Source organism: Chrysochloris asiatica, unplaced genomic scaffold, assembly GCF_000296735.1.
Source record: "Chrysochloris asiatica unplaced genomic scaffold, ChrAsi1.0 scaffold00133, whole genome shotgun sequence".
In the NCBI taxonomy this organism is placed as follows: Eukaryota; Metazoa; Chordata; class Mammalia; order Afrosoricida; family Chrysochloridae; genus Chrysochloris; species Chrysochloris asiatica.
This window is the reverse complement of record NW_006408651.1, coordinates 6,950,988-6,964,459: the sequence shown is the minus strand read 5'-3', so window position 1 is coordinate 6,964,459 and position 13,472 is coordinate 6,950,988. Positions and strand designations below refer to the sequence as shown.

Sequence of the window (13,472 nt, the reverse complement as noted above, 5' to 3'; positions counted from 1 at the left end):
TTTCACTGGACCCCTGGAGACCTGCAAGTCTGGAACAGAGACTCTCAGATAGCAATCAGGGAATGGGTGGAAATAGGGGCGAAGTGAAGAGAGATCAGAGCCCTCTCACCCTGGTAGCCAGACTACACAAGTTGCTTCCTGGGCTCTCTGACCTCAGCATCTCTGCAGGAACATTCTCCGCAAAGTGCTCTCCCCTAGAACACACTACCGGGCAGAGTAGTGGACTTGTGAGATGCCTTGCTCTCTCTCCAAGGTAAAGGCAAAATAGACTGGAATGTTGAGGATTTGTCCGGAATGTCGATTGTTTTTAAGTCTCTCAAAAGAAGTTACACCAACTGAGAGTTTCCAGGTAAGGAAAGCGGGGTAGGACAGCTCTCGAAAAGGGACTGACTCTGGTATTTTCAGAAAAACAGCAGCAGTGAGGCCAAAATGACTAGTCCCTCCCTCCCCACCATTCCCCCTAACTCAACCCTCCCTCCCCTCGATATGATGGGATAGGTGCCTCAAAACTGGTTAAGCTTAAGACAGCTCAGAGCTGTTCCAAAGTTAGATTGTTGAAGGGCTCCGTTTGTAGCCTCATCACTGACCATATATGGAACAGGCGGTCTAGGTTCTGGTTGGGGCTCTGCCTCAGTGTCTTCTTGAGTAAGTGTCCTTCCCCACAGTGCATTGATTGTTCTGGCGTCTTTAAAACCGTGGTCTCGGCTCTAGGACCCCGGAGAGGGGGAGGGGGCTTCCCGTCCCAGCCGCTGTGACTGTGCCCGTCTTTCCCTCTATGCTACTACCTTATCTGCCTCGTCGCCCTATCCTCTATCCCATCCCCAAGCAAAGGGAAGGTTGCCCCCAGACAGAGTCCCTCAGTTCTTCGGTACCCAGCCCTGAGTAAGTGAGTAAGCATTGTCTTTGACTGGATTAATCTAGTCCAGAACCTCAACTTCTCCGCTTGAACTTGGTAAACTCCAGAGCCCAGGAAAACAACGCACACACACCATCGCGTCCAGACTCCAGGTAGGGAAGCCATTTACGAAAGGAGCCTAACGGATTCCTTCGCCGGCTGTGCTCCTAGATCACTCCCAGGGCCGCGCAGCGCGCATTCGGCGGCGAATGACGCAGGGTAACGAGAACTCTAGAATCGACGCAACCTCTAAACCCCAGCCTCAGTGTCTGAACAATGTGGACTTGAAGTCGTGTATCTCTATACACAAGCTCCATCCAGCCCTATCCCACTCTTTCCCACTCAAGCTGCAACATTCTTTAGCACCCGGAGCCTTAACAACAACAGCGTCGCCCCAGCAAGCCAAGCGTCCTTTACAAACCATAGTAAACATTTTATTTACAAGTTTGAGGCCTCCGTGCATTTCTTTGCGCCACGACCCCTGGTGGGAAGGAAGAATGGTTCAGCCAGACACTTCATAGTGCGAGCTGTTAGTTTCTGGGGAGAAGCAGTGTGGCTGGCTTTGAGGTCCTTGGCTGGGCTACAAAGACCTTCCACCGTTCTGTCAGGGCAGGCTGCGGCCAGGGGTGGGGCGATCGGTGAACCCACGGAAAAAGCTCCGCCGCTAGGTCCCCAGCCCTGGCCCGGCCACCGGCATAAAGTTGGCACAGATCAGCGGCCGGGCCCTCCGTCCTTACACAGTCTATAGGCTGCCCTGCGGCGCTGGGGCAGGCTCCGGGCTTTGGGGAGTGTTACTGCAGGTGGGCTGGGGAGCGGAGGGCGTCTCCGAGGAGCTGCTGGTGCCAAGGCTGCTGGCGCTGCTGAAACTAAAACTGCTGCCGCTGCCGCCGCCGCCGCCGCCCCCACCACTGCTGGCGGTGACGAGGGCGCCAGCGGACGAGGCCTTGATAACGGTTGTTTGATGCAGAGACCGCTCAGCGCCTTCAGTCCGCTCTGTGTCGCTGGGGGCCATATCCAGGGACTCCGAGTCGCTGCTCTCGCTCTCAGCCTCGCCCTCTGAGCGACTGGGGCTCCTTTCGTCCTGCTCGCCGTCGAAAACCTGGCTTCCACCTGATGGTTTCTCGGCCGCCTCTTTGTCCTTATCTTTCTGGGCCTGGGCCTCCTTGGAGTGCCGCCACTTCATCCGCCGGTTCTGGAACCACACCTTCACCTGCGCGCGGACCAACGGAAGAGAAAAGAAGGTACACGCCGCGATGAGACGCAGGCTCGCTCTTGTCCTTGAGCTGTTGCTCCCTGTCTCAGGAAAGCACCGATCAAGGACCCTGCGGCACAGAGCGGAGCAGGGGCCCAATCATCGCCACCAGAACCTTCTAGGGCTGTTTCTCAAAACGTGGCTTGTGCACGAAATAGCCTGGGTGCTGTAGGAAAGGCAGATTATTGCACCCCACACCTAACTAAAGAGATCTCTTCTGTAAATTGTGTATCTTGTTGTTGTTATGTGCCGTGGAGTTGGTTCCGACCCATAGCGACCCTGTACAGGGTTTCTGAGGCTGTAAATCTTTACTGGAGCAGGAAGCCTCATCTTTCTCCAGCGGAACAGCTGGTAGTTTTGAACTGCTGTCCCTGAGGTTTGCAGCCCGATTGGAATCGTAACCACTATGCTACCAGAGCTTAACTCCACTTAAATCAGGAAACTAATTAAACTGTGGACCTCTGCCTCTCCCCAATGCACATACACCCCAAATTTTGCAGACTCAAGGGTCTGGTGAACCAATGTTAAGAATTCCTACCAAAGCGATTATTTTTAAGAAGAACCGTGGGAAGCAGAAAGGGAGAGAAAAGTGTGGGCACTGCTGGGCCTTCAGCAGAAGATATTTTCCTTACAAGTTTGCAAGGGATGGGGGGCTAAGGACCCCACTTCTACAGGAATACATTAATTCTGTTGGGGCTCAGAAAACACTGGAATTAAACGTGTGCAAAGTGGAGGAAGGGGTAAAGATGGGGCAGAGAATCGATATAAATATGTCCGATCCCCTCAGGGATACAAGTTCCAGCTTCCCTTTTAAAAATAACATCCACAGCTGGTGGAAAATGGCTGGGCTTGTTCTTCTAGTGTGTATGCTGGGGTGGGGTGTTGTGTAATGGAGGACAGAAAAGCACAGAAGCCCAGACCCAGAAAGCTAAGAAAATGTCATGCGCTCTCAGCTACTGAGGTAAGAAAATCGGCTCTGAGGGATCAAGGACCACTGCCATAGGATATGAAACAACCTTGACACTTCTATTCTCAAATTAAAAAAAAAAAAAATTTAAGAGCCAGGTTCTTAAATTTGAAGAAAAGACAAAAATTGAATTCAGGCACAGATTTCCTGTTATCTTGGAGATAAAAAGTAAGCCAAACCTGCTAAAATGCTCTTTCATTTTCTAAGAAAATCTTTCTCTCCCTTTCACCTTTACCCTCTCTCCTAACTAGATGGGGTCTTTCTCCACAGCCTACATCTTTTAAAAATCGGATTGGCTTTGGTCACTCCAAGTGGAGTGCTCCCCTACTAGGGCTAAGTAATTCCGTTTGAAATGATGTTTTCACTTCCTCACAACTAGGGATTTCACAATCCAGCAGCGGGAGGAGGAGGAGACAAGGAGGGCAGGAGAGGAGGGAGCAAAAAAAGAACAATTTCTTGATTCTGGTGGGGTTTTTTGTTGTTCTTTTTTAATGTCTTCCGAAATAAACTCTCGTACATTGAAGTACACTAGATTTGAGCACATAGTTATTATCTCCCATGGCCTATTTGTTTTCTCAGCAATTCTTTCAATTGGCCAAAATAAACAAGCAGTGCTTATTGACATTTTTGGTGATGGACTATTCTTTTTGCCCTTTCTCCCCTATCTTCTGTCTTTCTGCTCCAAATTGTGAAGTCCACAAAGCCTCTAAAATTCTAGGCTTGGTGTTTCTGCTAAAGGAAAGGGCTTTGTCAGGGTTACAGGGTCCCTAGGGACTAGGCCAGGTGCTGCCACCCACCCGAGGATCCTGTGCATTGCAGCTAGCTTACCTGCGCATCAGTGAGACCCAGCATCGCTGCCAGTTGCTTTCTGTCTGGCTTGGTCACGTACTTCTGGATCTCAAACCGTTTCTCCAGGCCTTTCCTCTGCAGATTGGAGAAGACAGCCCGTGACCACGAGCGCTTTCTCTTGTAGGTCTGTGGCATGGTATCCTTTGTGAGCACGGCATAGGGCCCTGGTTGGGCAGGCAAGCAGGAAAGAAATAAGACACAGGACTTTATTTGCATGTGTATGAGTGCAAAAAGTCTGCCAAGAAAGCCCTTCATGCACATCTGGAATGGTATCGTTAAGAAGGAATTGTTTTGCTGTTAATCGTTGGAAGGCCTAAAGCAACTGTGGAGTGGAGAAACTTCTCCTTTGCAGATTAATTCCAAGAGGAAAAAGTAATCCTAGCGCGTGGCCATCAGGCACATGGAAAAAAATGTCCCTCGGATTTGAAGGATCTAGAGATGACTGCCTCTTATCTCTATTGTGTGTGTGTGTGTGTGTGTGCACATATGTGTACTAAGTGTGCTGTCTGGTCCAGACAGAATCTTGCCTCACAGGGCCCCAGTGTTTGAGGTCATAATAAAATGTGTGTATGTTGATGCTGCAACAAACTTGCAGCTGAGACACTGAGAAAGACCAAGGAAAACCTCCCCTAGCCCACTCTGCCACGCACACAGTCCCGCTCAGTTTCCACAGGCTCCCCTACCGCTTTCCCCAGGGAGCCATTTGGAGTGTGCACTGGCTAGCTGAGAAATCTTTTGGTTTCTCTCTTCTGACTGGGTTTCTTCCTGCACCAACTCCCGAATTGCGACACCGGTTCACCCGTCTGAGATTTCTGTCAGTGGACCTGACCTGTCCGTGGGGCCATTGCTTGCTTGGGGGAGGGAGGGTTTTCATACCTGGAAACGTGTCTTGAAACTGATGCTGAACTGAATTTCTCGTGTTCGAACTTAAGGGACTCAGGATAGCAGAAGCCTCGTTAATAGGTTCTAGAGAGGCGAAGAACTGGCCGGCAGAAGGCTGCAGGCCGGGGAGATGCATCCCAGCAGGCCGCCCGCCTGTGAGCAGGGAGGTGAGATCTGAGCATGGAGGAAAAGGATCTCTGGTTATACTTCAGACAAATACACATTCTCAAAGTTGATTTGTTCATCCCCTTCCCCTTGCCTAGGTTCGGTTTTCCTGGGGCCAAATCACAAGAGATCCCCAGCTCTCTGCCGAAATCACGCTCCTGACAGTTACCAAGAGGCGCCGCAGAAAAATGCTCCTGTTTCACGTCCACATCCACGCATGTGGCAAGGAAAGGATTTACAGAAAAGTGCCACAACACCATCACTTTCAGGTGCCTTCCAGGAATTCCACACTCCGTTAATCTCACGGTCAGCAGTTCAAAACTACCAGCTGTACCGTCGGAGAAAGATGCGGCTTTCTGCTCCCATAAAGATTTACAGACTCGGAACCTACTCCAGGGCATTAACAACAACAACAACAATACTCTCCTGGGAGTTTAGAGCACTGGCTTTGCTGAATATATTTATTGGGTCGGATTTCACTAGAAATTAGACATGTGGAAGAGAAAATGATCCCCAGAGCAGAAAACGTAGTTCTGTCTCTCTATATGGCTGGAGAAAGATGTGGCCGACTGCTTCGCTCTAAGACTTACAGCCTCGGAAAAACCCTTTGGGGGCAATTCTGTTCTTTCCTATAGTGTCTCTATGATTCGGAATCGACGGAAGTGGGTTTGTCTCTAGAAATGTAATTAAAACCACGAACAGATAATAGAGATGTCAGAAAATATTTACAACTACCTTTTTTATGAATACTGATTATGTGCCGAATCTTATAAAAGTCATCCTGAAATCAATTAAGATTTTTGTACATAGAGTAGGTAGATCATTTTAGGTCTAAATTTTCGTAGTTTTTCTACACTTGATTTCCTTCTCCCCATTTTACCTGTTTTTCTTTAACGATGAGAAACACTAACAGGCACCCCAATCCGACCCGGCATCTTAGAAAAGAGTCCGAGCCTCTGTCAGAGAGGCCTGTCCTAGACCTACCTCTTAGCGTGTTGCCTTCCTTGACTTTTGGATCGAATTCTGCAGATAAAATGCGGTCAATTCCAAACTTGAGGTCTTTGCTGGAGGGAGCCGGGACCGAGCCGCTTTGGAGTGGATTCGGGGCCACTCGCGCCCCTGCGCCCTGGGGCTGCAGAACGCCGGCCCGGGATGGAGGAGGTTGTTGTTGCTGTTGTTGTTGCTGTGGGTGATGATGGTGGTAAGCAGCTGAGAGCGGAGACAGCCGCTGCGGGAAGCCAGCCGGGACTTCCGAGGGCGCCACTACTGGGGTGGGTCGAAGTGGGGACCTGGCGGCAGATTGGAAAGAGGCGTGCGGGTGAACCAAGCCCAAGTGCTCAGTGAGGGCGGCAGCCGAGACTCCCGCCAGGCCCTCTGGGGCCGCCCCCGGCTCCCCAACGCCGGCGTGCAGAATGTCTGCGATGCAGAAAGAGGGCTTCTTGACGGCGGCGGGGTCCAGGGAGAAGGAGCAGCCGCCGGGGCCCGCCGATGAGCAATAAGCGGCCGACCAGAGACTGAAATTGGAGGCGTAGAAGGGAGCCAGCCCGGCGGCGAACATCCTGGCGAGGCGCGCAGGGCAGCCGCCGCTGCTCCCCAGGCCCGGCGGGCGGGTGCTCGGGAAGGGCGCGCAAAGCCGCGGAGGAGGAGGCGGCCCAGCGGAGGACGATCTGCTTTCGCTTCTCCGCCCGGTCTGAAGAGAGGCCGGAGAGCCCTAGCGCCGCCGAAGAAGCAGGCGAGGGCCGGATTTCGGCGGGTCACTGTCTTGGCCCCTGGCCTCACTTTAGAGGCGGCGCGGCGCCCGCGCTCCCAGCGGTCGGTAGGAGAGTTAGGGGCGCTGGCTGGGATGGCGGTGCGGAGAAGCGGACAGGCGTTGCGGAGAGACAGGGCCAAACCCCGAAAGAAAAACCCAAACAACTAAACCTTGAGAGCTAAATTTAAAATAACAACAATAATAATCCGTTAGTTTAAAAAAAAAAAAAAAGTTAAAAAAAAAACCTCCTCTTTTAAAAACTCCCAAAGTTTTGGCAAGAGCTTTCGAGTCAGACCTGCGGTAGGACCTCGATCCGCGTGCTCATTGGCCATCCTTGTGACCAATAGGAGCCCGGAGTAGAGGGGATTTGGGGAAAGAGGGGGCGTGGCCCGCCTGCCCAGTCCCGCCTAGGCCACGCCAAAGTGTTTGTTGCGACCGCGTGGGCTGAACCCGGTTCTGTATCTCTTGCTCCGACAGCGTTGGGTCTCGGTGGAGGCTCCAGGGGCTTCGGATTCTATAACTTCGAGCAGAGAATTGAAGCCCTCCTAGTAGAACGGCTGCTCCCGCACTTTATCTCCGGTGTAAAGCCCGCCTCCGGGTGGAAAACCGAGCGCGCTGGCTCTCCCTGGGGTTCCGTGATCTTTACTTCTTTTCCTCCCGATTTCCCTTCACCCTTTAATAATCCCAAGAGTTGGTGTCTTCTGCAAAGCCCCCATCCGTCCTGGGGACCCCGCCCCCACGCTGCCCAGCGCGGAGCTCTCTGGCCCAGAAGCTGCGCCAGAGCATGGGCCCAACTCAGCAGGGCGTCCGCCTTTGTACCTTGGACGACCCTCAGGAGTCGAGGAGAAGGAGCTACCGCAAACTAGCTTTATTGAGAGGTATCACACGGTGACAACTTGAACGAGTGACTTTTCATACAAATTAAGATGAGTGACTTTTCATACAAATTAAGATGAGCGTCTCTGATTGTCTCACTCGGACGCAGCCAAATCTTTCTCCCAAAAGTTCATAGACTACAGAGAGGTCGCCGCCCGAAGAGCGTCCTGAGAGCAGCAAGAGCGTCCCCTTCTCTGCTGCACCTAGTAGGAAATGCCACCCTCCCCCGTCCGCCACGTCTCAGGTCACGTGTGGTCCGTTGTTTTGCAAGTGTCCACAAGAGCTTATTTCCTTGGATTTAAAAAGGACTTTCAATTCAGTGACAGTTTCGCAGAGAACCCCTGGGGCCTGGTCTTGGGAGGAGCTGTAGTGGCGGTCCGTGTGTTCCATTCACGTTTTGGATCTTTAGCGCACAGGGTGGGTGTAACGGGTTTTTTTCCTGCAACATCAACGTCTCTATTTTAAGAATTCGTTCTCTTTTAAATTATAGTCAGATTGGATTTCCCCAAACTGCTCCCAAACAAACCACAGGCCACCCAGATAAACTTTTCTTGCAGAGTTTCAGGAAGAAAATAAAATAACACAATAATGAAACCACGAAAGTTTTTGTTTTCGATTGTTCTAACAAGTTCATCGACTGAACTTGTCATGCCTATGTCAAGTTCAGGATTTTGGCTAAGTAAATTAGTTCTTGGTGGTTTCCAGCCCCACGTTACAGATGCTGTTATTGTAAGCTTTTGACTTTCTTCTTGAAATAACCAATCACGAATCAATCGTTTGAACTGCAAGGTCGGTGGTTCAAGCTCACCAGCTGCTCCTTGGAAAGCCTATACAGGGTCGCTATGGGTCGGAACTGACTCGAAGGCACTTAACAAGAATAATCAATCAATCACAACACTCAGGAACAACTCTTTCTTCTTCTTCCTCACCTTCTTCTTTTCCTCCTCCCTCACTGATAAAAGGGATTTCTAGTCGTGCTCAGCTCTGGTAGAGTTGTAGAGGGGGCTTCGAAAAGTACTTGGACACATAGAATTAAAAGAAGTGTCAGGATCAGGATCCGTTCCGCTGGGACTGCAAGGGATAGAGTTAGGATGACCAGCCCTGTGGGTCTAGCCAAAGACAAGGTGTGGCAAGTCCCAGACCATATATGAAGTGTTGGAAATCACCCATCTGGATCTGCCTTCTTTAAAGGCTAGACTAGACAATTCTGGTGAGACTCCTGAGGGAGAGCCTAAACGCGAGGAAGTCTCTGGGGAAAATCACCAGCGCCAGAAGGTATAGCGGCAGTCCCGAGCTCTTTTCCCTCTCTTTTCTAGTGTCACTTCCAATTCAGTTGCAGTTCCATCTGGACTACAAACATTTAGACAGTGAGGCCTAAACCCCAACAATCTCATGGTTCTGAAAGAGGCTAACTAGGCTGTGCCCTGTGTGCTGGTCCACCGGGTCTCTCAGAAACAAGATTGCCCCAAAGTTTGGGAGCTTGGGGTCGGGATTGGCCCGGGGCGCCAGAGAACGCTGATCTTCCAAAGTTCCCCATGGTGCCAATGACCCGTATTTGCTACGCTAGAGCCAGGCTGGTGGGGGCCTACTTGGAGGCCACTATCACAGTACAGAGTCGAAGAAGATGAGGGCGGTTTTTCCATCCGAATTCTCATTCCGCCGTGCGCGCGTCTCTGCAAGACCTCTGCACGCCGGTAGCGTGACTGATTTTAAGTGGCAACTTCAGCTTCGCCCAGCCTCACACTCCGTTTTGCTGTTCTAGGCCCTGAGCTTCATTGCAACCGTGACAGCGCCATCCAGGCCTACCCAGAGCTCCCAGAGGTTAACGGCTTTGGAGCCTTAGGAGACAAAATACACACACCTCAGACCTAGACCTCGCCACACACATACACACACCTCTGCCCCCAGACCTAGGCCTGGTCCCTGGGGCCTCTCACCCGGTTCTGAGCCTGAAGACTCCCCCTCCTCCTTATCCCGCCCCTCAGAACTAAGAAAGCAGCAGGAAACCCTGGGCCTGCCAGAGTTCAGGTCATCTCCTGTTTTTTGATGGGCTCAAACTCCGACTAAATGAGCGGATGTGCCTGCGAGATTGGTCTCAAAATAGAAGCGGCCTTCGTATTTTAGGATACTGCAGAAATCCTTATTTCTTCCGGAGAAAAACTCTATAATGACTCCTAGCACTTCCCCTTTCAATATTTGTGCAACTTTATCTCCACCGACAAGTTGCTCTGGTGACGCAAATCCGCCCCTGTGTATTACAACTACCAAAATAAATGCGCGGAAATCAATTCCCTTCTAGCAATGGAAATATAAATATACAGCTGCGACTTTCCCCTTTAATCTTTGCTTTCCAAGCGGCTCGAGTCATGGAGAAATGAACTGACTGAGAGCTATTGAGCCAGGCTGGGAGACCCCAGGGGTAAAGGCCAGGGTTCCTGGGTTTGGTAACCACAAGGCTTGAGGTTCCAACTGGGGAGAAAAGGCCTGACTAAACCACATGAACTTGAGCTTAGGTTACACAGCCCAGACCCCACGACTGGCCTGTCTTCTGAGGAAGCTCAATATAAAGGTGATTTCGTCTGAGACTGTCAAACAACCACTGGGGGAAATTACAGTTGGTAATAGAGTTTAACTGAAAAGTTTAACTGAAAACTTACACTGCATTTTTTTTTTTTTTTTTTTTGTTTTTGCTTGTTTCTTAGCAGTGGTAAAACAAACAAACAGACAGACAAACAAAACAGTTAAGTGCTGGACAACTAACTAAAAGGTTAGCAGTTGGAAATTAGTAAGAGACTCTCTGGAAGAAAGGCCTTAATGTCACAAGATCTCAGCCATTGAAAGCCCTGTAGAATACAGTTCTACTCTGACATAGTTCTCCATGAGTTGGAGTTGACTTAATGACTACTGGTTTTTTTTTGGTGTTTTTTGTTTTTGTTTTAATTTTCTGGTCGATTCCAATGGCTACCTTTAATGCTTTCAACTCTTCTCCTTAGCTTTGCCTCCATATGGGCAGCCAAAGAGCATCTCACTGTAGTGGAAATGGAAAGTACTAGAGCAGGTGTTATAATCTCACAGTATTGTTTATGGGAGTTTAGGATGGAAATTTGGACATATTGTCTGGAGGAAAGAGTCACTGGAGAAGGATGTCATGCTGGGTAAGGTGGAGGGTCAAAGAAAAAGAGGAAGACCCCTAATGAGATGGATTGGCCAGGTGGCATCATTGATGGACTCAAGGGTGGCAGCGGTAGTGAGGTTGGCCCAGGATCGGACATTGTTTCATTCTGCTGTGCATGCGGTCGCTATGAGTAGGTTCCGACTCGATGGCACCTGACAACAACAACAACAAGGATGGAAAGACAGAGCCTGAATCAGGGGTTTATAGAATGACCAAACTTATAGGTCACTCCCCATCTTCAGAGGCTCCATACTCAAATTTCCATCTCAAATTATTGCCCTAAATCAGGGGTACTGATTCAGGCAGGCACAAGACATAAAATCTCAGTGAGTACATGCTCAACTTTGCTTATTATAGAAACATAACTCTGCAAGAGTTTCAGCTGGTCAGATCTGCTATCTACTTTTGTTTTTTCTTGTAGACTTTGGACAAAATAATGTGCAAGGCAGTTGCTCTATGAATTTGCAACTTTATCCTTGATTTTAAAATTATCTTTCAAACTTGGTACCTACAGGTTTCAAAGAAAGAGGCTCAAGTTATTCAATATTCACAGTCAGAAAGAGAAGGAAACCCAGCTTACCCAGCTATGCAAGATTTGCCAGCTATGCATCAGTGTGGGTATCTGTACACATTCTGTCTGTCATTCCACCTGCTGGGGATTAATGGACTGACTCAGCATTTACATTTATGATTTTGTTCTTGTGGGTGCTAGTTACTAAATTTTAGTGATTTATGGACCTCCAATCACACCTTGGATTATTCTAATGGCTACCACAACTCTTTTTTTTTTTTTTTTTCTTTCTGTAGAACTTAGAATTATGCCACAATTAAATGTACTTTTGGACACTCAGAGAAAACTGGACTTTGATATGGGGGTGAAATAGACAAATACCATGATAGGATCACAAGAGTTCATAGTTATTTGATGTTTTCCCTTTTCTTTCCCCATTCCCCAGGTGTGGCAGACTTGCAAGGGGCTAGACCACTGTGTGATGATGGCCCTGTCCTTGAGAATTCACATCTGCTGGTTTGGCTGCATATCTGGTCCTATTTGCCCTCTTCTTTCAGAGTTTCTTACATATTTCTTCTCTCCCATTATTAGATTATACCCCTTCACACAGGAACATGGCGGATCCATAGGAAAGGCACTGGACTGTGAACCATAAAGTCAACAGTTCAAATCTACCAGCCAGTCACTCTGTGGGAGAAAGATGAGGCTTTCTGTTCCCATAAAGATTTACAGCCTTGGAAACCCTATACAGGGTCACTATGAGTCAGAACCAAATTGACAGCACTTAACACATATGCACCACTTCTCTCACACACCCAAAAACACACTCATCAGGGATCTTAGAGATCAGAAGGATAGGGCAAGCAGTCTGGTGTTTGCCTCTTGAAAAAAGCCCCATGTCTGTCATCCAACTCATCTACACCATACCTTCCCAAGAAAACCCTCAGGTCTTATAAAAACCTATGTCAGACACCATTTCTGTATAGCATCTTATAACATAGACTCATATACATTCGCAATAAATTCATAACCTCATAAGAGTAAAATATGAGACACAACCTGTAGCATGTAAAAAATTAAGTAATGTGTTCAACAGGCTTCTTGTATCTGGTAGCTGTAAACAGCACACTCATTGCCAATATATTTATGATTTACCTTGTACAATCTGGATTTATTGCCTAATTTGTTGAATCTAAATGACTGGCTTTTTGCCTCTAGTTCATGAGTTGAATTTAAGGTAGAAGAAAGATTTGATTCCATTAACAAGATTTTCGTGTTAATGAAATCATATATTCAAAACAACCTTGATGTTGCAAAGAAGAAATGAAAGTCACTCTCAAAAAGAAATTTCTTTCCTTTGAGACAGTTTCTCAAAATTAGAGCATAGGTCTGAAGTCCTAAGATGGACTCAGAAAGAAGGTTGCAGAGGGATTCGGGCGCAAATGGGAAGGCCTGTGTGATAAAACCAAAGTATTACCCCACCTCTTTGATACCAACCTGCCCACTTGCATGCCACCAAAATTGGGACAGCCCTGAATTTAATGTCAGAATCCCATGAGCCTTGTCCCAGCCCATCCGTCCTCAGCATCTCTTCTATCCCTTGGTAAGACTGAGAACAGAAAGTTGGTTCTCTGGTGACACCTGCTGGATCATCTGTGCATTTTTTTGTAGCAGTGCCAGTCTTGAGCCAGCAAACTTGCTGTGAAGAAAATGGACTCTGTGAAAATTGTTGTTGTTGTTAAGTGCCATCAAGGTGGTTCCGACTCATAGTGACCCTGTATAGGGTTTCTGAGAAGAGTCTGGTAAGTTTGAACTGCTGACCTTGTGGTCCAGTGCTTATCCTACAGGGCCACACCAAGACTCCCTTTGTGAAAATAGGGGTTTCTAAAACTGACCTTAACCAACAGCTGTTTCCTCTATCAACAATATGGAAAGATCTTACATTATGTGTTTGAAATCACCAGACAGGATGAGAGAAGCGTCATCCTTCAGTGATCATACCTTACATTTTACAGATTTCAAGGCCAGTTCACATTTATTACCTCACTGTTATTTTGTTTTGTTTTTTTGTTTTTAGATAACCAATTGTAAGGATTCAGAGGTGTGATTATCCTGAGTTAAGTTAAGGAAGTTGATCCTCAGAGGGGTTA

At 48.5% G+C, this 13,472-nt stretch overlaps 1 protein-coding gene across 1 annotated transcript; it reads right to left on the bottom strand.

Moving 5' to 3' along the window:
* Positions 1–1,637: 1,637 nt before the first annotated feature.
* HLX (H2.0-like homeobox) lies at positions 1,638–6,782 on the bottom strand. Its single transcript, XM_006869716.1, has 4 exons — positions 5,995–6,782; positions 4,840–5,019; positions 3,943–4,127; positions 1,638–2,105 (listed from the first exon to the last, which is right to left on the bottom strand). The coding sequence occupies exons 1-4, from the start codon at positions 6,566–6,568 to the stop codon at positions 1,638–1,640; spliced, it is 1,407 nt and encodes a 468-aa protein (XP_006869778.1). The 5' UTR covers positions 6,569–6,782.
* Positions 6,783–13,472: the final 6,690 nt, after the last annotated feature.